We start from the raw sequence: 23,645 nt of genomic DNA, 5'->3' as shown, positions 1-23,645 counted from the left end.
GGAAGGCATTAATCAAGGGCCTCTTGATCTGTTTATTTTATTTACTTATTTTCATTTTAACCAAAAGAGGTAGCATAAGCCTTCGCTATGATCTCAACACTTACGGCGGCGGGTTAAATCAATGGGATTCTGGCAAAGAAGAATTCCATCCCGACAGACACTGGACAGAAAAGAAAATGATGCGTTTAAACATCGAATTTCAGTAACAAAATCGCAATACCCTGTTACAATAACTGTAACCCCTCATCCATGAACCACCCATTTAAGCGCATGTGGTAGTATGAATGAGGCACAGTCCTCAGAAAGTGCAAATGAACAAAAATATAAGATATAGCCTTGGGTGTATGAGAGGCATGTACAAACAATGTTATATGGACATCAGAGAAAGCTTGATTCTCCCAAGAGTCAGTACCCTGCTTGCTCTGTGATTCCAAGATGTTCATTCATCTTCGCAACAGTTGCAGTAAGCACAAGGCTTGGCACACAGTAAATATATATTTGATGTGTTTGTTGAATGAATGCTGAGAGACAACTAGAAAGCATTGCCTGAATGGGAACTCATTTTTACATAGTGTGCAGGTTGGAGCTGCTAAAATATTCTTCTACTGGTATTTAAAACCAAACAACAATAGGAGAGATTGGTTACAGCCATGACGATGCAAAGGACACTCCTGGTAAAGGGTATCAATAACCAACCTTACTCACAAATAGAAAATAAAAGATGTGACAGGTCTAAAGAAGACATCATGCTAGCAAGAGACTATTTGATTGTCTGAAAAGGACAATCCCTGGATTTCAAAGCTGCAACAAATATATATATATGTGTATGTGTGATCTCCATACCATTTATTGTCATTGATCTGGATGAGTTTGCCTGGTTTTATGACCTCATCATTCATGTAGCAGTCACACTGAGACTTTGAAACACAATTTCCTTCATTATCCTGGTACATCCCATCAGGGCAAGCGCATCCATCTACTGGGACATCTTCTATGTCACAGCTCCTATCCCTCTCTGACAGGGACCGGCAAGAACTGTTGCAGGCTTTTACGTTGTACTTGAAAACGAAGCCACTGGGACAAGAGTGATCTGTCGGTAGAGAGTGAACATGTACATATTCAGAAAAATTAGCATCTTTACTTCAACTTGATGTTTATAGATATTATAGTAAATTGTTCATCGTTGATTTTTAAATATATTTTTATTGACTTCAGAGAGGAAGGGAGAGGGAGAGAGAGATAGAAACATCAATGATGAGAGAGAATCATTGATCGGCTTCCTCTTGCATGCTCCCCACTGGGGATCAAGCCTGCAACCCATCATGTGCGGGCTCATGACCGCCTGGTTCTTAGGTCCTCGCTCAACCACTGAGCCACACTGGCTGGGCCATAATTGAGATTATTTTTAAAAACTCAAGAAAAAGTACTCATTCATTGTTTATCTCCCCCCTCTCTCCCAGTTAATACTAAGTCCCTACTATATGTTTGCATATTTTGCTGGGGATAAAGCCCATAAACAAGAGTGGTAAACACTACTCTCAAGTGGATTACGTTGCTGGGGAAAGGACCCTTTTGTTACGTGCTGTGTGCAGCCAGAACCTGCTCTTGGTGAAGAGGAGGGACAGCATGAAGGCCGCTGAGAGAGGTAATTCTATGTCTGGGCAACAGCCTAAGCTAGAAGAGGAGGAAGTTCTTATAAAGACCCTGAGTCAGCAGTTAGAACCCACAGGGCCCTCTTAGGCAGTTTGGTGTTTTAGAGCCAGGACCAGCCCCTGCCTTGTGTTAGACTGAGTGCCACACAATCGGTTTTGCTTTATTGGTTTTCTTTAAAGATGACACTGACTTCTCTGTAGAAAATGGATTAGAGGAACTAAGAGAGAAAGTGAAGGAAGCTATTGCAGTCACTCAGGAGAAAAAATCATGGTCTCTCAGACTAGGTTGATGGCAATAAAGATGAAGTGATATGAATGGATTTTAGAGAAAGAACTTATTGATTGACTGCATATCGACTATGAGATTTTAAGTATGATCTATATGAGATGCCTTTGTACAAAACGTTATTTTTGTCAATTGAGTACTTTCTAAAGTTGCATTCAAATAGTGCAGTATTTTAAAACAAAGCAAGGTTTTATAGATGATAGTTGAGAGTTTACTGATTTAATTTTATTCAGTTTCTAATAAATAGGTTTTTAAACATTTGACTCTGACTTAGAAATGCAGTAGGAGTCAGAACATTATTTAAATTTTGGCAGATAATGATTGAACAGAAATGTATATTTATGCATAAATATATACATATTCTGTTCTGTTTAAATATGAACATATTAAATCAAGATAGGAAATAAATAAGGAAGTAAAAATGAAAGGATTGCTCAAAGATAAAGTATTTTATATGTATACATATTGAGACAAAGATGCACACACACACATAGGCACTGAGTGACCATATTTAAATCACATGCTAACCCCTTGTCCTTCAGCAGGCTGAGTTGCTTTGATTGGTAATTCTAATTAGATTTATTCCAACGAAGATGGAGCAGATTCCCAAAGAAATATCAGAATTTTATTTCAAAAAAAAGGGAGGACATGGATCTTGAGTAATCAATACAATTAAAGAACAGAAATGTGCACTATTAATATTTTTAAATTGTTATTGTTTTCCTTGGTATATTTCCCCAAAAGTGTAAATGTAGTATCAGGGCAATGAAGATTTTTATAGTTCCTTCTGCCTAACATCATACTGATTTCGGAAATGCCACACCAGTGCCTGAAGATCATCCTCCCCTGCCCAGGACCAGGGGTACATTGTTTTAAACCACACTTCTGTCAACTAAACATCTGTTCCGTAGTAGAAACAGAAAATTCTCTTTGAAAGAATCTAATACAAATTTGTTAACATATGGGACTAAACTCTCTTTCTCTCTCTCTTAAAATTGAGAAGGAAGAATTATCTGAAGCCTTCATCCTTCTTACCGCATCGTCCAGTTCTCCATTCCTCCATGTGTGTTTCTTTCTCAGCACATGTTTTCACATAGTTGCCTAAGATTGTACACAGGCATTCTTGACTATCTTCACAAGCACAAGTGTATTTTTTGCATTCCTTTAAAATAAAAACAAATTATATTACTCTAGGAATATAGTCAGAAGAAAAGATAAACTGAGTGTGATGCTTCAGTTCAAAACCACTCTGCTTCCCTGAATAAACATTTTTTTTTGAAACTTTGGGAAATATTTCTTTTTAAAAATTTGCAAGATGGTATATCAATCATTAACTGAGTTTTCAAAGAACTTAGAGAAGACAGAAAGAGAACATCATTCAAGATTTTACTCATTTTTTGGACCACATTTTTAATTAAAATTGGTATATTTAACAATTGAATAAATTAGTAGAGTCCAATGTTACATTTAAACATATCTTCATCTACTGTCAATGGTTGCTTTTAAAATTTTTAAATATCTACAAGATTTTTTTTATATTAACAATGTATTTCCTTTAAAAGTTGTTACCAATAGACCCTCACATACCTCATGATATGGTTTAGGGTTCACATATGGATGGCAGGAAGCAAAAGGCCCACTTGAATCAAGAAGGATTCCACATTGCTTTTCAGCAAACCGTTCTGAAAGAAAATTAAGACACCCCAAAATTATATTAATAACTTTATATTTTTAATTACAAGACAAAGTACAAATGTTAACAAAGTTTCTTTATTTAAGTAATTGTATTTTATAGTGTTTTTGTTACAATAAGTTGAATTTGTTTTCACTATTTAAAAAATAGCATGATATAATCAGAGACACTTTAAAACCAAAGAGGAAAAAATCTTCATTAGCTTTGGAATTTTATATAAAATCAGCTAATCAGAGATGCAGTTTATATACATAAATGGCAAAAAGAGAACCAGATTATTTATTTTGTGTCTTTTAATTTAAAATATAAATTTATGTCTTTGTTAACAAGTTGGGTAAATGAAGCCACCACAACACCTCTCATTTCACCCGTCACCCTGTGTAATTTCCTTAATAAGATAAATGGTTTAGTATAACTAATATATTTAATAGCAGTGGCTGGGAGAGCTGGATCTGGCTACAGCTCTATTGTTAAGTGGCTCACTGTTAACAATTTCAAGCAATGATCATTTCCATGGGCCTTGTTTAATAAACCAAATAATCTATAAAGTCTCTTCTACCCTATTATTCTATAATCATGGAGAAAACTGATTAAGAAAGGGAAAAAATGGATATAGAAAATGACAACTGAGATGACCCGCCCATTCCCTGTGAAAGATGTGTTTGCTAGAAATGCCCTCAGCCAGCCAGTTTCTCTAATGTTTTCTCTAATCATGGGACAATACACCAAACACCAATTAAAACCAGATTTATCAGATGGAGTCCTATCATTACCAGAATAAGCATATAATTCCTAGCACCCGATATTTAACTACAGAGTTTGGCATTTAATTCACATTACCTGTTTCTATGCTGATGCATGAAGCTGGGTTTCCTTTAGGACAGGACATCATTTCCCAAGAATCAGCAAAAGCCTGAGACGACTTCTCCAATATATTCTGACTTGACATGAAATCATCCTCTGCTCTATTGTTGTAGGAGCCACAGAGTCCTGAGTAAGAGCACAGGACAAAAGTTTAACACCCCCTTCCCTACTCAACGTTTGGACTCATATCCTCACTTCATACTGAGTTCTTTAAGTCAAAACTGTAGAAGTTATCTATAGTTTTGATTAGTCTTTATACATGTAAGTGACCATGGAATTTGCCATAATTGTTCTTGTTTGTTTTGTTTGATGTCACTGATAGGAGGTAAGAGCTGATTTCTTAGTAGAAAGATCTTCAGTGGAAGATGTGAACACCCGATCAGAAAAACAAGTTATACTGTAGTCTGAAATATGATTTTCAAAAGGTTGATATTCATAATATCTTAGTTTATTCTTTTACAGACCAAAAACCCTAAAAATGCATATTAACAAAAGGATATTTAACATATTATCAAATATCACTATATTTGGAAAATAAAAACCTTAATTTAAAAAACTAAAATGTTGAGAACCATTTAGAAATAGGTTTTGTAGTAAACAAGGTTGTCATTACTATAAAAAAGCAAATTGAAATTTTACTGAAATATAAAAATGACTTATGGTTTAATACCATTAAGAGACAGTTGAAAATTATAATAGATGATTGTCATATTAGGGCCTTGAAAATAAAAACATAGGCAGAGGACTTACCAACAGTGTCTGTGAATTGGTTAGGTGGCATGGAAACATATAATTGCATCACGGGATCAGTTTGTATTTGCATTTTTACATGAAAGTTTGTTTCTACTTGGAAGTATGAGAGAGATGCCTTGAAAATCTGTATTTGGTCTGTTAAAAGAATTATTGACATTATTAACAGTAATTAACATATTAAACAGATTTAAATTTATTAAAGTGTTTTTATTCTTTAATACATGTTTAAAACAGAAACATATTATCATTAAAACTTGAATAAATGAATGCCTCTTACATTTATTTTAAGTGGTATTATGAAACTTACCTGAAGAGTAATAATGTTGATTTTCAATTTTGTCATTTGAGACTGTTCCATCTCTATGAAATACATATTTGTCAACTGAACCAGACTAAAATTGAAAATAAATTGTTAGTTCACATCAATTTATAAAATTATTTCAGACTAATGCAATGAAATACATAATAGATGCCATGAAAACGGTTTAATTTTATTAGATTAATTCCTAAATATCTATAATAACCATTTTTTAAGCATTTTCAATTCATACTTTGCTTCATTACTTTTCATACCAAGTTTCTGAGGAAGTTTGTAAAGGACTCTTCCTCCTCAATTGTAGGTGAGACAACTAAGACCCTTGAAGGTAACTTGAATTTCCAAAGGTTAAAAAGCTTGTACGTGCAGGCTGGCTGCTCTTCCTTCTCATCTAGGTCTATTTTCACTTAAATGTTAGTTTCTCATACATGAAATTCTAAACAAATATAATTGCCTTCTTAAATGACCCGCAGTGTTTAATAGTTTTCTAAGCACATGAGGTTGATGTATAATGAGCATGTTAGTTGTGTATCTATAGTATATTTTTATTATTTAAAGATCCTTGGAACTATCCAACTCTTCCAGAGACTCTACCAATTTTCTGCATGAGGTTTTTTTGTGTTTTAAATTTACATAGTCAAGCCTCTTTTCTGCAACCTCTGAAATTCTGAACTTGAGATATAAATGATTTGGTTGTGCTCTGAGTAAGTTTTAGGAAGCTGACGACTTACCGCATTTAAGGCGACTGTAACACTGTTTAAGCATGTTCCTGACATACCACTTGGACATTCCCGAAGCTCAACGCTAACAAACCAGTCTTTATCCTGTTAAAAAAGACATTTCAGTTAGATAGTAACTAAAATGTTATTGATTACATATTATCCCTATTTTATTTATTCACAATGCATGTTTGCATTCTTTATCTTAAATTGATTGGGGTAATATTGGTTAATAATATACATCTCAGGCATACAACTTTATAATCCAGTGTCTCTAGATTCCATTGTGTGCTCACCACCCAAAATCTAGTCTCTTCCTGCCACTACAATGCCTCTGTATAATCATTCTGCTTTGAAAATAGAATCTAACTTCAATCCATGGTGTGTAGATTAAAATTGGTCAAGAGCTTTACCGATCAGCTCTTTCTGTGTGGTCTATGATTGGTGGTTTTTCATAGCCATTGTTTTTTTCTTAATCTTTACTTTCTGTCTTCTCTTCCAAGGGAGTGATGTTGTATTGTGGAGACTAAGATGAACTAGAGGCAACCTAGCTTGGTTAGTCTCTGGACAATCCACATTGTCTATTTAGACCTGATGTAAGAGACAATTTATGAAACCTCAATATAACTCATGTCAAACACTAACTTACAGCTCTCATTTTAAGATCTAGGAATCCCTAACCTATAGGAAGCAAACATTCCATACATTCTGGCTTATTTCCTTCTCACTTTACCCATCCCCCATCCTCATGGATTACATGAAGCATACAAAGAGAAGAAGAGAAAATTTGAAAAACTGACTTTTAGCAGCAGTAAGTACATTTCTCAGAGTACTGGATATTGACCCACATCTCTCACCTCAGGAATCACAAATTCTGTTCATCCTTGTTTCTTACCAGGAAGACTAACTAATATTACTTATCCGCATGCTAACTGAAGGTACAAACAATGAAATGGGATTCCCCCTTTTATTAAAATTCAAACTACTTAAAATTTTAATACTGAAAAAAAATTTAAACCTAAGGACAGCTTCTATCACACTGATAATATTGTCATAAAAACTAAAAATAAATGCAAAGAATCATGATGAAAGAGAAAGATGCTCCATCTATAATAATAAAAGCACAATATGCTAATTAGACCAGATGTCCTTCAGGACAACCTTCTGGATGAAGCTGGGGCTGTGAGGGAAGCCCAGGTCCCAGGTGCCAGGTCCCAGGTGCCTGTGCCAGCAGCCAGGAGAAGGAAGGCCTACTCTTACACGAATTTTGTGTATTAGGCCTCTAGTAGAATATAAAGAATAGTTTCATTTGAGACACTAGTGAACACATGCAAAGAAAAGTAGCACAAGTGATTTTCCAGTGTATTTAGAGAATAATTAGTGATGAAAGGGCTTTGTTTGTTTTTAAGCAGGAATTTCTAAAGAGCACAGGTAATACTCTTTGCCAATGTCAATGTGATAGCAAACAGACTGAAATATATAACTAATACCTGAAAGGCTGTTTGTAAAATGCATTTGTTGTGTGTGTTTTTTGTTTTGTGTTTTGTTTGTTTTTTTAACAATTGAAGGCAAAGATTGTGTTTCTAAATAATTTAAAAATAGCTTGGAGCCTGTATTAATTTTTTGAAGTATCAGAGGTTCTTACGTACATAGATGGCCAAAAAGTGACAGTTTCCAGGATGATTATATTTTTCACCATCGAAGGTGGTAATTGAACTTCCTTCCACCTTACATCTTCCAGGACACATTGCTTCAGTGCAAGACCACTTTGCTTCTTGGCATGTGCTATTAAAATAAAATGGTAATGTTAAAGACCATCAATCATGTCTTTAAAAAATCACGCCTTACGCTGACATTTAATTAAGCTTTCTAAGGCCATGTACATTCCCCGTCCAACATCTCAGTTCTGATGTAATGCCTCATTGACACTGGTATCTTGGTATTTTAACAGTCATGAATTCCACTGAATAAAATGATAACATCTGCCTGCATTAAACAAATAAAAGCTTGTAAGCTGAATCTCAGGTGCTTAAATAGAACATGTTTCACTGTGAGTCTTAAAGCATCTTGTACTTGGCACATTGTAGACCTGTACTTTCCAATATAGTACAGAGTCATATACTAGTAGCTATTGATTATTTGAAATGTGGCTAGTTCTAATTGAGATCTACTTTAAATGAAAAATATACAGACTGCGAAGACAACATGAAAATAATTGTAAAATCTCATGTTAATGTTTATACTAGTTTTATGTTGAAATAATAGTTAAAAGTGTTAGTTATCTATATGGGTGACATTCATGACTCACATTAACTTCTCTTGAGCACATGAGCAGCATTTTTATAGATATTTAATAAATCATACTTCTCTCTCTTTCTCTCCCTCTCTCTCTCTCTCTCTCTCTCTCTCTATATATATATATATATATATACATACATACATATATATATATGTATACACACACACACACACACACACACACACACACACACACATATATATATATATATATATATATATATATATATATATATATATATATAAAGAGCCAGGGTCTGTAATGTCCAAAACTACCAAATGAACAACCAAACACTGAAAGTCAGTCCTGCAATCAGTGCTGAGTTGCTGTAGTGACCCAGCACTGACTGCCACCACTGCAGGCCCAGCAACGCAGCACTCACTGCTGAGAGGGCTGCTGATCAGACCAGGAGAAAAGCCCAGAGAGAGAAGCATAATGATCTGCAGCCTCTGTGGCAGCTGTTGATCAGCCCTGACCTCTCTTTCTCTTCAGGCTTTGTCAGCAGCAGTGGGGGCTGCTGATCATCTCTGCCTCTTTGATCAGGCCCAAAGATAGGGCCTGGAGATGCTGATTAGCATAAAAACCGACCAATCAGAAACAAATCTGGGTGAACTGCTAGGAGTAAATGGCTGCCTAGGAGGTGGAGCTTTTGACGATGTCTGGCATAGAAACCGACCAATCAGAACGTTATCTGGGTGAACTGCGAAGGTAGAACCTAAGGTGGGGACTGATGAGGGGTTTTAAGGATGACAGCTGTTTGTGTAAGGTGTAAGAAAGTGGTTCAATTTTTTAATGACCATTTTGGAGGTATATTGCATATGGCTGACTATCAGTCCAGATATAGGGATTATATATTTTTGTCTGCCAAGAGCATCTTCTCCTGCTGAAAAAGGCTTCCTCCACCCCCATTTAAGCAATTCTATCATATATAAGCTATCTATATAAATAAAAGGCTAATATGCTAATTAGACTGGGTTGACCAGCCATCTTCCAAACGTCCAAATTCCTTCTGAACAATGCCATGGGGGTGGGGTCCAAGGCAGAGGCAGTTAGGGACAACCAGGCCAGCATGGGAAGGGCAGTTGGGGGGGGGTGAGATCAGGCCAGCAGGTGATGGCAGTTAAGAGCCATCAGGCAGGCAGAGGGGTTAGAGGCAATCAGGAAGGCAGGCAGAGGCAGTTATGGGCAATCAGGTAGGTAGGCAGGTGAGTGGTTAGAAGCCAGCAGACCCAGATTGTGAGAGGGATGTCCTACTGCCTGTGAGATCAGGCCTAAACTGGCAGTAAGACATCCCCCAAGGGGTCCCTGATTGAAGTGGGTGCAGGTTGGGTTGAGGGATCCCCCTTTCATGCATGAATTTTGTGCACCGGGCCACTAGTTATTAATAAATTATTACCACATGAATCAAACATTTTCTATTTATAGGGGAATTATTATAGTATAAATAATAGATAATTTTTCATTGAGTTAAATTATTTACCCAGAACAACATAATATATTTCTAGAAAAGTCCTTTTGAATCCTAAAGAAATTTGAAGTTTCAGAGAAAAGTAATAATGAGGAATGGAGAAATCTTTCTCATCAGCAAATTCTTGCTGCATTTAAAAGGAAGAATCAAGCTAACTTTTCAAAGAGGAATAATCTACACTAGCCTTTGGCACATTAAAATCTACTCCAGATTAAATTTATCTCCACCAATGTAGCCTTATATAAAATTATTTTCAAGTGTTGGGTTGTTTCTGATTATACATTTTATTAAATATTCTTGGCAATCAGAATGATATTAGTATTTCATTATTGTAACCATACTCTTGTATTATTCTTTGTTCTATATTTGCAACCACCAACTGGATCAATAGTCAAAACACTATTTCAATGAGTGAAACATATTATCTTTTAAAGATACACAGAAAGTTCACGTTTTATATAAATATCACACTAAACATTCCTCAACCAAAAAGATAAAATATTAACAGAGAAAATCCCCTGAGCCTGCTAAATTTTTCTTAAGGGCAGAGTTAGGGATTATTTTAAATTAGACTAAAATCTTCATATTTTTTCACTTATCAACAAAATGAGGATGAAAAGCACACACATACCACTGAGACCCACAAGGACCTTCTCGGACTTCTCCTGACTGGTAGACTATTCCATTAGACTCACAGGGACAGTTAACCTTTAATACACATTTTCCTTTCTCTCCAATGTCATCCAATAGGTAACCTAGAATACATTATGTAAGATGAATCTCAAAACATGAACATCAGTAAATTCTCAAGCAGTGCATTGTGAAATTACTGTTGATCTAGTTCTGCTAGGTGCAGACATGCACTTAACATAGTAATTTATATTTAAGCAGTTACTTCTTCTTTGAGAACTCGCAAGTATATAATTTTCTGAACCACAGAGCAGTCCTACTGAGCCAAATATAGAATCAGAGGGTAATCTGTGGGTATTGCAGATCCTCAGGTACTGCGGAGATAGAAATTCACATTAACTTTAAAGGTCTCTCTCTACCCCTCATCTGCAGTTTGCTAGAAGGCTGTACTATGAATAATTGAATTCATTAAGTATCTTGTTAGAGATAAGACTCCACTAGACTGAGTCACTTCTGTATCAGTTCTTTTGGTGTAAATAGTATTACCTTCTGGGCAGGTGCAGCCACTCACACATTCACTGTCTTGAAAAGGAGCCACATTAGAACAAGTTGCAGGATTTGAGAGGCCACATTCTTTGTAGATATGTTTTTCTGGGCATTGAGGTTTTTCTGGAGAAATATAGAAATATTGATACATGAAAATTAGAAGAAAATTTAATTTGATAAATATATAACATTCTAATGATAATCTTTTCAAATAGAATTATTTGAGTCTAATTTTCAAGATATATGTTTTTAAAGATAGTATCACTATATTATGCTGATTGACCATGCATTATTTTATAATACAAAATTTAATGTGGAGGAAATGTATGCTGCACATATCATTTTATCTTACTTTAATCTTATTTGTATTCTAGCTTATAAGGACTGAGCTAAGCATATGTGAAAAGTATATTTATATATGTGTGAATCTTCTATTTATGTTTTACTAATTTTTTAAGAAAATCATAGTACGAATTAATATGCTTTTGATAACATTCCCAGGACTTTTTACATTTTTTGTTCAATTTTACTCATTCCCCACAGTGAATTTTATTTATTGTAAATATTATTAAGTTCCTCATTAAGATCTTAACACTTCACCAAAGGGCCTCAGTGTCATCACAAGGACAAGTGAGGACAAGACTCTATTATCTCTGAGATGCTTCCCAGGGCTTACATTCTGAGAAGATCTCTATGAAACATAGCTCAACTTTAAAGTCCCATACAGGGCTGGTCCAAAGTTGTTTTATGATCATTCATATGGAAAATAGTGCAATAATAAATAATACAACAATAAGCTCTGTGTTTTGCGTACTCACACCTATAAACCTACTTTTGTCCACCCCTGTATAAACTTCCTGGTTGGAAATCTACAATAAGATGAAAAACCTACCGCAAAACACATCAGAATCGTCTCGCCAGGATTCGTATTTGCCAGGACCATCTGAGGCACAAAGGCGGGACAGTTCTGAATAAGTATCACATGTCGACTTTTTGTCTCTCTTTTGGCAATACTCATCAATGCAGACCTTTTTGTAGTCACTGGACAAGGCAGAAACCTTTGTACATTCCTCAAAGTAGGTTCCAATAATTTTGTTACAGTACTGCAAAACAAAATATGAAGTTTTAATAAAACATTAAAAATGGGCAAATGAATATTTAAGAAGAAATCAATTCAGAAGTACTTTTTTGCATAACATCCCATAGTTTTGACAGGGAGGATTGTTGGATGCTGGTTGAAATGAAGAATTTTTAAGGATTATAGTAGATACAGTCACTCTTAAGATAGTACTTCACTTGTGGCATTTGAGTTGCTATAAAACAACTTCAAAAACTATACCTGAATTTATTCCAAATTTCTCTAAAGATGACATGAGATTTAAAACTTGAGAAAGTGGAAGAAGTGAGAAAAGGAGAGATTGATATCAGAAATTGAATGGTAAATGATTGATAATACAATAGACACAAGGGATATTGGCCTTTTAACTGTTAGTTTGCTTATATTTGGTGAGCAAACGTTGACAGTAAAATATAGTGACTTTGTTTTCTTGGCATGGGCTATGTAAGTTTGCTCTGGAAACAATATATTTGTTCTCATGTTGGTTCAGAAAGTAAAAACATTAATAAATTAAAAAGTTCAAATTTCAATATATCTTAACTACTGCATAACAATCTCCTATTTTACCAATTTTTGTTTGTTTTTGTTTGCTTTCTTTCAGGAAATGTGAAAGTTATTGCCAAACAAATGCACGATTTGCACTAATTAAGTTCTGAGACAATTGATAATATTCTCCAAGCAAGATACAAAATAAAGTTAAATAACACCTTCAAAGATTGTTTTTTTATCTATTGTTCTTTATTATCTTTATCTATAAATTATAGGTCCCTTTCAGGCAAGAAATATAACATTGAATATAATATAACATAGATAATACCAGGTCTTAATATTGTAGGTCTTTATCAAGTATTCATTGGCTTTAACATAAACTTATATAAACATTCAACTAACATTTTTAAGCAACAGGGCTAACTTCTCACACAGTGTGCAACTACCACAACAAATAAGACATTATCACACAACTCATACATAATCTTATAGAAAACATGTGAGAAAAACATGGGAAATCATAATAGATGGTGTCTTATCGTAAGAACCAACGAGTGACATAGGAAATGAAAGAAAGAGAAGGCATTCTAAATGCAAAGAGGGTATCACAGGAAAGAGAGTAGATGATCTTGTATAACGTCATGGTTTAATTTTATTTGCTAGATGGTTATAAATGCATTGTCAATAAAACAAAAATCTCTTCTATCTTTTGATTTTGTGAATTTTGTTCTAGGTTGAAACTGGAACATGTGAATGTTCATTCAGTCATCAAATGAACCTTTGAAATTCAACATAACACAATGTCGGAAAATGCACAGAGTAAATAATGACTATTTTCAATTGTAATAAAAAATATTACCGGTAGCTTTTTCAAAAAGAAGGTAAAGGATATGAAGGATGACAATTCAGACTGGTTCTCTGGGGCAAAAGTAAGAAAGCAAGAACAGAAACTAGTTCCTAGGGACAGGGTACATGGATTTCTAAACTGTAAGAGTCAAGTTAGTACCCATGAGGAGATAAATAATGCAGAGGTGAAACATGTCAATTTACAGACAAATTAAAACACCATGCAAAGGGAATTAGAATTGTCACACTAATACATAGTTAATGTTAGGAAGAACGTTAATTTGTCATCTCTAGTTAGACTAAAGCTCACACTACAGGAACATTAGAGGGGAAGCAGTCACAGAATTCTAAGATGTGAAAGCTGAGAAAGGAGGCTGGCTATCTAAATTGAAACCCAGGGGAATAGTGCAGAAAATTTCTATTAGATGAAATACTAATTTCTGGGTGTAGGGGGCAATGGTAAGATATGTACAGAAATACCTTAATAAAAAAAATGAAAAAAAATACTAATTTCTTACCTCTACTCCAGCTTCACAAGTTTCATAGGTTTTACTAGTAGCTTGAGGACAATCATCAGAAATTTTACTATTGTCAATGTGCTCATTTATATCTTCTCCTTAAAAAGAAAGCAATGTTTGATTCACAGTATGCATCACATCTACACATTATCGCCAAACTAAACATAGATTTGACAACATATAGACATATGTTTATTTTAACATTTTTTTCCATTCTTTAGACAAATGCAAAGTGTTGTTACAGTTATCCAAACATGAACATTTACTTTGTAATTTTCTTTTGGGAAGCAATATTCTTGTACATAATACATTGAAATCTTACCTGGAGTGGTGTTGAAATTACCACAAAGACCGCAAGTTGGGTATTGCTTGTGAAGAGTGAGCTTTAAAAGAAATGGAAATGTATATATTTATAAACTATTGAAAATATCTTAAGACAAGTTTTACTCAAATCAAAGAACATGGTTCTTTGTATTTTATTCTATCTAAGCTGGTTACTGAGGGATGTACTATAGGGTGTGTGATTTTTAAGAACCTGGCTCTAGAATTTGGAATAAATCCCAACTTACCACTTACTAACCATGTGTCTTTGAGAAGGTTATTTAACTTTTTCATTAGAATGAATCTCCTGAATTCCATCATCTTTAAAATAAGATTAATAATAGTATGTACTATTATCAAGATGTTTTTAATATTAAGATAATGAATAGTACAATGACAAACGCATAGAGATTGCTCAGTAAACTTTAGATCTGGTTTTATAATATATTGTTTTTGTAACTAAAAGCAACAAAAAATAGCATAGGATTATAAGATAAACTTACTGAGAGTGTGTTATTTTTGTCCCACAGTAAAGACAAAATTCCTCTACGGCTGTTCAGGACATTATATTCTCCGTATTTTTTAATGTGAATCAACTTGTTGTTATATGGTATCTGTACACTGAAAAGTATAAACATACAAGTACATACAAATGTAAAAAGTATTCTAATAACACCTTTATCTGGTAATTAATTTTTCTATAGTTAGAAAACCTGTCTAGTAATTATGAAAGTTTTATTTTTTATATCATTTCAGAAGAGATACAATGGCTATTTTCCAATATTGGAAAGACTTTTAAAGAACAATGAATAAATCTTTGGGACTTTGGAGTAATTAATAACAACAACAACAACAGAACACAGTGGTTCAGTATAAGAAAATAATGATGAAATAATTCTAAATGTTCACAAACAGAATAGTATGCCACATTTTATTACCTGGTAACTATTTAAATATGCTATTTCTTCCAAATGTAAATTACTATGTCTGGAAATCATGGCCTAAGGGCTTTAATCTATTATAAAACCTCAAGTTTCTATTTAATGTTGAACATACAAATGAAAATTGAAACATTCTTTTAACAGTTTTTTTTTAATACATACGTTGCCCAAAACTGAGATACTCAAAATAGTCAACTTCTTTTTTCCCTACCTTGTTACAGAAACAAATATATTTTATAATCCCACATATATCTGTATTAAATAATTACCAAACTCCTTTCCAAAAATGTATTAAAAATATCAACATGCTTTAAAATAGGAAAAGAGTACATCATCTCTCACTATCTCGTCCCTATTCAACTTTTTTGTTTGTTTTGCTTAGGTTACTTCAAATAATTCTACAGCATTTATCCAAACACTACCACATTTACCTTTCTCCATTAACTAAGAGGGTATCACCAGATATGGAGATGTCATTATTGTCAATCAAAACCATTATTTTTTCAATCTCACTATCACTGTTTCGTTTGATCTCAATATTGAAATCTCCAGATTCAACGCAGTGGCGGCAGAAAGTGTATGTGCATGATGACTCGAAGGAAAAGATATGGCCATTAAAAGCTTTGTACGCTCCTTGGTCCCAAGTAGCAGCTTCACCTGTAAGATATTTAGAATAAAATATTCATAATTATTCAGACAATTAATGTACTATCTAGTTCTGATTTATTAAAATGTTTATTCACCAAGATTTTAAAAATCACTGAAAGATTCTACTCTCACAGCCATTAGCTTTATTCATTACTTTTCTTTCTCACATACTGCAAAAACACACTCAAAGTAGCACCTGAGTCCTTGGGAATACCCAAAGTTGGCTAACTGGCAAAACAAAAGCCGAGTCCAGTTTGGCTCACTGGATAGAGCGTCGGGCTAAGGACTGAAAGGTCCTGGGTTCGATTCCGGTCAGGGGCACGTACCTTGGTTTTGGGCACAAACCCCAGCGGGGGGGGGGGGGGGGGGGTTGTGCAAGAGGCAGCTGGTCGATGTTTCTCATCGACGTTTCTAACTCTCTATCCCTCTCAATTCCTCTCTGTGTAAAATCAATAAAGCATATTAAAAAAAAAAAGATGAATAAAACATCTTGTTTCCATTAGAAAGGGGAAAAGGAGTGTTTACTATGGGGAGGAATCTATGGAGGGAAGTGGTGGTCTGCTTAATTGTTTTGCTCTTTATACACGCAGTCTTTTTAATGTCTGCGTTGGTTAACATTTTTATCAAATGAGTGTAAAGAATTCTATTATTTATATATATATATATATATATATATATATATATATATATATATACAATTTGCACATGTGTACTTGTGTATAAATGTGCATATCTACAGTATTTATATGTATATAGTGTCTTTGTATGTATCTTTGAAGAAAAAATAGTACTGATGTAATGCTATTCACCCATACAACGAACAAATAGATGATGGCAAATTGGTTACTTTATAACCTCACTAGAGGCCTAGTGCATGAATTCATGCACCAGTGGGATCCCTCAACCTGGCCTGTGGGATCAGGTCGAAACTGGCTCTCTGATATCCCCTGAGGGGTCCTGAATTGCAAGGAGGTGCAGGCCAGGCCGCGGGACCAACTGGTACATGGGAGGAGTGTGGGAGGTTGGCCAGCCAGGGAGGGACTGTGAGAGGGCTCCAGGGCAAATCCAGCCTATCTAGCTCAGTCCTGATTAACTGGACCCCAGCAGCAAGCTAACCTACCAATTGGAGCATCTGCCCCCTGGTGGTCAGTGCTCCTCATAGCAAGTGGTTGACCTGCCTTAGCATATAATTAACATATTACACTTTGATTGGTTAAATGGCTGATTGGATGACTGGACACTTAGCATATTAGGTTTTTATTTTATAGGATTAGGTACTAGCTTAGGTATATCAATATGAATAAGAATCACAATAATTTTTACTTACCAATAATTGTATTTGTTTCTGAGTATGTGGGAGTTGCTTCTGGAATATGAGATCCTTTTTCTATTCAATACAATGCATAGGTTAATTAAATTTCAGGATATATATATTAATTTTAAATATACAGTTCATGTGGGCATCTATATGGAAATTAAGAAGTTGGTACTAAAATCCATCAATGGGGTTTTATTCTGAATATATAGTTTTATTTTGTGAGAGCTGTGATTTGCCAAGGTCATATACATAATTATCTCTGAAGTTCATATTTTTTCTTGGGACAATCAGCCATAGTAAACTCAGAAATTAAGATCTTATTCATTATGGGTGTCCACAATTACAAATACATGTTACTTCCCTAACAGAACTATTTTTTCCAACTATAAGTTTTTATTGGCCATTGCCCAAACAGACCAAAGATATAGTATATATTAAACCAGTCTACTATATAATACTATAATTCAATGATCTATATATAAAGAAAAATGAATTTTCCTGATCAAAGGGAAAAATAAGTATACCATGAAATTTGTTTCCCATGACTATTTATTTCTAATACACTGGCCCTTTTATGTTATCAAGTAAATTTATAAGAAATCTTGGAGCAATGTCTAAATGCAAGTATAATAAAACAATAACAAAAGTAAAGATTTTTATATAAATCTAAAACATTTTTCACAATGCCATTTATTGTGTATCTTGAAGCCACTTTTCTTCACAACAGGTTGACTTTACTAGGAGTGAGTGGAAGTAGATTTAACTTTTTATTCAAAACTAAATTTTAAAATAATATATCTAAAATGATGTAGAAATTACACTATATTTTATTCAGATTGACTTAAAATGATGTACTCTCTCTTATCCATGAAATTGTTTCAAATAATCATTTGGTCATCTAAACTTTAGTACTCAGAAAAGCACTTAGAAACTCAATTCAATATGAGAAACACATAATAGGATATTATTGATTTACTAGTATTATTACTTATACTTTATGTAGATATGTACTTTTTTTTAAAACTGAAGTCATAACTTAAACTACCTGGAGTACTGGGAGGTCCCGTGGTACTGCCATCAGATGAGCTTTTCACACCTATTTAAAACAAAATGATTAAGTTGTTTATGTGTGTCTTTTAGTTGTGAAAAATGAAAAAGGTTTTAAAATCTGATGAAAAAACTATAGATCCCATTTTAGCAAAGCTAATGCTAACACATTTAAAATCACGTGAAGCTGCATAAGATAGATAGATAGATAGATAGATAGATAGATAGATAGATAGATAGATAGATCGATCGACAGAGAGAGAGAGAGAGAGAGAGAATTATGCACTGAACAACCTGCTGGAGTAACAAAATGAAATGCCTTGCCACTAAATGGACTGATACAAAATTACTCTGTTCCAGATCAATGTCCTTAAAACTTATTCAGAAAAAAGGTCAGGATTGCAGAGAAAGGATTCCAGGTTTCCTATCCCAGTTTCAGTCAAACTTACTCCCACTTTAAATTATTTTACATTTGGGAAATCTAGCTGAAATTTCAAAATGTCAAATGAACAAAGGGTTCTGCATTCTAACAGCTGGAAGTGTGAAAATCACTCATCTAGATGAACAAAGATATCCATCTCAAGATGTGAAACGTCAAGGGAACCACAATCTGCCATTTCAAAGCCACTAGGTTTATTGCCATGAAATACACTACCAGAAAGAACACTAATCAATAAAAGTCTGTCTGATTGAGCAAAATGAAAGCAGTTGAAAGCTGACTTTGAGCAGAAAAACCTCAAATTAATAATTACTACACAATAGAAAGATAAGAGGCAATTACTTCTTAGTACATTTCTCAGGGACAAAACCTAAATTTGTATACCTGAACTAATGGCAGCAGATCTCAGGGTCAGAAATTCTGGCTTCCTTAAACCATTTGTACCAACTGTGCCTAAAGGAAGTCAGTGGCACTAAATAATGGGTGATTTTAAATTTCTCAGTTCTGTTGAAGTGTTGACCTCTAAATCGATGTCTAAAACTTAAGAAAAGCACAAAATTATTATTTTTTTTCTATATGACCAAGACTTTTTTAAACAGATTGAATTGATGACCAATTTTGACTGAGGTCAACCATTATTACACTACACTGTATCTAGTTCTAATTAGACTTCTCTAAATTTTCAGAGGTCCAATTACTAAATCCAACACAACATGTTGTACTGATGCTACCTGCTAATTTTTAAAAAAGATTGTCACCAGGAAATATTTAAATACATCTTATGACTCTTTGCTTTTTATGCACAAAACCTGAAGAGTAATCTCTAGAACTTGATTTTCCAGTGTTTCCTATTTCATTTCAACAAAAGCCTTTTTGTTCAAGACCACTGATGACAACTCCACATGACAGAAATACTAAGACCAAACAAACCTTCTCTTGACACCAAGTTTAAAATTAAAGGAAAATGAAACTGTTGTTAGGATCAATCAGCAAAGGATGTAAATTATTTATTTGTTTGTTTCTTTTTAATAGAGCCCGAATCAGAATTTCTGAGCCACTGACATGGGAGCCAAAACCCATGGATTTATGCACAAACTTTTTGCTGTTCTTCCCGTTTCCACCAACCTCCACATCTTTTGAGATAAATAGCTCTGACACAAAAAATATCTAGATTTACTGTACTTGATTGACTTATCTTTCTTTCACTTGCTTCAATTCTTTAATATAAATTTCCATTTATCCACACTTTTATGAACCTATTGTACTTTTTCCTGACATTTGTTTTTCAAGAAAACTAGTTCGAATATGAGTAATAGAACTTGTAAAGTTATAGGGTAATATAACTTATAAAGCATTGCAAACATCATAGAAACATAAGACCAAAAGGTTTTTGTTCTTATGTCAAAACTTGTGAACAAGAGAAATTATTTAGCAAGAGAATTTTTTAAAAAAATATTTATTGACGAGAGCGAGATAAAGAGAGAGAGAAAGAGAGAGAGAGAAAGGGAGAGATAGAAATATTAGTTGGCTGCATTTGCATGCCCCTACTGGGAGTCAAGCCCAAAATCCCAGGCATGTGCCCTGACTTAGGATGGGGGGCAGGAAGAACCAATGACCTCTTGATTCATGGGATAATGCCTAACTAACTGAGCCACACTGGCCGAGCAGGAATGAGAGACTTTAAGTGGCTTTCCCCAAGTCCACAGAAGGTTCCTGAGAAATCCTGAGGATAGAAACTGGATAACTCCCCTCATTAAAGCATTCTATCCTTCTGCCTCTTTATTAAAACGTTTAAACTCCTGTTGAGGATAACACAGATCCTTTAAGAATCAAGCGTAGCTTAAAAATCTTCCCCCTGTGTTCCTCTAACAGTAAGTCTGTAGTTGTCAAAAACACGACCAATCCCTGCTTTGCTCATGGATGATTTTTTTCTACCAAAAGAACTTAGAATGCTGGCAGCACAATTAGAGCCAGCTCCTTTTTTTTTTTTTTTTTTTTTTTTTTTGCATTCTCATCAAATCCACTTGGGCCAGATGGATCCTTACCAGCTTCATTTTTATTTGAATCAATGTAATCAGTGTCACTAGTAGTCGTACCACCAGAGTCCCCGTAGTCAGAACCACTTGCCGTGCTTGTTTCCTCTGCAAAAAAATACTATCGTTATTAGAGAAAAGTTGCATTCATTGACTAGTCACTATATATACTGCTTGAACTACGCCTACATTTCAACTGTAATGTATATCCCCCTTCCTCTCCATGTATCTTTCCACAGATGCTTCCACATTGTGTAACCAGGGGTGTGCATGGCACCCAGTTGGCCAAGAGATTTGATGGAATTCCATTAGTGTTTCATTGAGTTCTGTATAACATGAACAAACAATGAACCGTCTCACTATGGTAAACACATGTGAATGATCATTAGTCATACCAAGTTTGTCAATTCCAAAACAGATGAACGGACAGACAGGAAATGGTGTCCTTCCTGAAAACATCTCAACTGCACCCTTCCACCCAAGGCTGTTTCTCCCTTTTCAGATATCATGAAATGAACTCAAATGTTAGATTTGAACTCAAATGTCAAATGTGGTATGAAATATTGAAGTTATTTTCCTCACTGAATCTCCTTTCTCATTTATGAAGAGCTATGAAATATAGATGTTCGGGGACAAGACAGGTAAAGTAAAAGCCTGAATCGACCAATAAGGAGTAGTTTATTAACCAGAAAGGACATGCCTCATCTAGAGAAATTTAATCCCCCAAAAAAGAAAAATTGAGAGACTATAAACTGTTTAGAAACCCTGCTTTCTTCTATCACTCAGCAAATTAACTATGAAAGTTAAAAGAGAAAATACTGGTATAGAAAATGAATTGTGGTTGCAGACAGAAACATGAGTAGAGAAATTAAATTTGGGTCCGGAAAGCATTTTAAATTAGTAACTTATACATTATAAAATGACTGATCATCATGATAATGGCACTACGTAGAAATATAACAGGAGAAAAGAAAAGGTATCAGGGGAAAGTTTGGTTTAATGTACAATTCTTTGCTAAAATTCTCTAAAGACGGAATTCATCACTTTCAATGGCACTGGTATTAGTGACTAGATTATTCCTAATCCACTGTTGCTATTAAGGCCATGAACCTCAAATAAAACAAAGATGATCAGGTTCTCCCAAGTGAAAAAGAAACCCCTGTTTCCTAGGCAACCATTTGTCTCTAGCTGTACCTGTTCCGATGTCCTCTAGCTCTAAACTCTCAGTGTCTCTCCGCTCTCGCCGCCTGCCCTCAGCCTTTCCTGGAGAACCATCTTCTGTGTTGAAATACGAAACAGTAACAGATTTCCATCTGTCTGACTCATCAAAGGATGAACCTCCAACCAGCAAATCACCTAGTGTGAGAACAGGAGATTTCATTTGAAAACAGTATTGCTGGCACAATAAGGTGATTTGATTGAAACACTATGAAAAGCCATATTTTATTTTCTATCAGCCTAGTTTTTCTGGCAGCAATTGAAACAACACATGCTACTGATTGACTTAATCACCATAGGCACATCTTTTTGCCTTAGTTTTAAGACTTCAAGAAAGATGAATACAATGGTGATGGAAGGAGACTTAATTTGGGTTGGTGAACACACAATATAATATATAGATGATGTAGTCTAGAATTGTACCCCTGAAACCTATATAATTTTGTTAACCAATGTCACCCCAAATAAATTCAATTTAAAAAGGAGTTGAATAGAGCTGGGAAGATGCATCAGATGTGTCCTAGAAATTTTTCTGTGGACAGGGCAGGGACTTCCCTCTGTTTCCTCCTCCATTGCTAAGCTCCAAGTTTCAGTGTCCAACTTTCCCCCATCAAAATACTAGTGTGGACAGTCAAATCCACACTAACCTTGGCTTAGTAATAACTGATAATTTTAAGATAACATACCTGTTTCTCTTTTCCTTATATCTGCAAAGAAAAAGATTAAAATGTCTACTCATAATTTAATGGTAGCATTCACCTCTTCAAGTCTTAGCTGAAAAGTCATCTTAATGAGGCATACTCTGAGGATTTAAAATTGCAACCCCATCCCATTCTAACACTCCGAACTACTTTTATTCAGTCCAGGATTTTATCATCTTGTCATATACCATGTTACTACTTACAATGTTTATTGTTTATTGACTGTTCATTCTACATTTTATGCTCCATAAACTTAAGGTGTTTTTTGTTTTTTGTTTTGTTTTGTTGCTTGTGTGTGCTGCTGTTTTGGTTTGGGTTTTAGGTGTTTTTTTGTTTTTGTTTGTTTGTTTGTTTGTTTGTTTTTGCCTGTTTTATTCTCTGAGACATCTCAAGTGTCTAGAACAGTGCCTGAAACACTAAGGACACTCAAGTAATATTTACTTAGCAAATGCATTCAACAACAAAACACTCTTGTTAAGGTAATAATACACTATATTACATGAGGTATTTTATGCTCTCTGTCATACCACTTATATATTTTTTGAAATCTCGCAAATAAAATTAAAATACTTTAGAAGTGATAATGACTTAATGAATACACTATTCCAATAAAGTTGTGGCAAACATGAATTTTGGTCACTGACAAGACAAGAAAATGAAATTCATGATTTATACATAAAATTTGAAGACTATGTAAAAATAGGTACAAATAAAAATAAGACATAATTCTCCCTAAAGAAAATAAAGGAAAAGAGACGCCCCTCCTCTTTTGTAGATACTTTA

General features: G+C 34.4%; 1 protein-coding gene across 1 annotated transcript in view; it reads right to left on the bottom strand.

Moving 5' to 3' along the window:
* The window catches only part of MUC19 (mucin 19, oligomeric), a 75,103-nt gene extending 52,764 nt beyond the window's left edge, over positions 1-22,339 (bottom strand). The window contains exons 1-20 of the mRNA XM_045587436.1: positions 22,142-22,339; positions 20,956-21,055; positions 18,470-18,520; positions 17,434-17,493; positions 15,890-16,115; positions 15,021-15,138; positions 14,519-14,579; positions 14,197-14,294; positions 12,119-12,329; positions 11,227-11,349; positions 10,682-10,805; positions 7,933-8,068; positions 6,296-6,388; positions 5,556-5,640; positions 5,246-5,383; positions 4,472-4,621; positions 3,526-3,620; positions 2,974-3,100; positions 844-1,090; positions 108-160 (exon numbers count right to left, since the gene is read on the bottom strand). Of these exons, the coding sequence (XP_045443392.1) occupies positions 108-160; positions 844-1,090; positions 2,974-3,100; positions 3,526-3,620; positions 4,472-4,621; positions 5,246-5,383; positions 5,556-5,640; positions 6,296-6,388; positions 7,933-8,068; positions 10,682-10,805; positions 11,227-11,349; positions 12,119-12,329; positions 14,197-14,294; positions 14,519-14,579; positions 15,021-15,138; positions 15,890-16,115; positions 17,434-17,493; positions 18,470-18,520; positions 20,956-21,055; positions 22,142-22,324 (2,479 nt within the window). The 5' untranslated portion in view covers positions 22,325-22,339. The remainder of the gene's footprint in view (positions 1-107; positions 161-843; positions 1,091-2,973; positions 3,101-3,525; positions 3,621-4,471; positions 4,622-5,245; positions 5,384-5,555; positions 5,641-6,295; positions 6,389-7,932; positions 8,069-10,681; positions 10,806-11,226; positions 11,350-12,118; positions 12,330-14,196; positions 14,295-14,518; positions 14,580-15,020; positions 15,139-15,889; positions 16,116-17,433; positions 17,494-18,469; positions 18,521-20,955; positions 21,056-22,141) is intronic.
* Positions 22,340-23,645: the final 1,306 nt, after the last annotated feature.

This window comes from Pipistrellus kuhlii, unplaced genomic scaffold, assembly GCF_014108245.1.
Source record: "Pipistrellus kuhlii isolate mPipKuh1 unplaced genomic scaffold, mPipKuh1.p scaffold_m20_p_3, whole genome shotgun sequence".
Taxonomy (NCBI): domain Eukaryota; kingdom Metazoa; phylum Chordata; class Mammalia; order Chiroptera; family Vespertilionidae; genus Pipistrellus; species Pipistrellus kuhlii.
The sequence above is the reverse complement of the archived record's forward strand: the minus strand, read 5'-3'. Positions and strand labels throughout refer to the sequence as shown.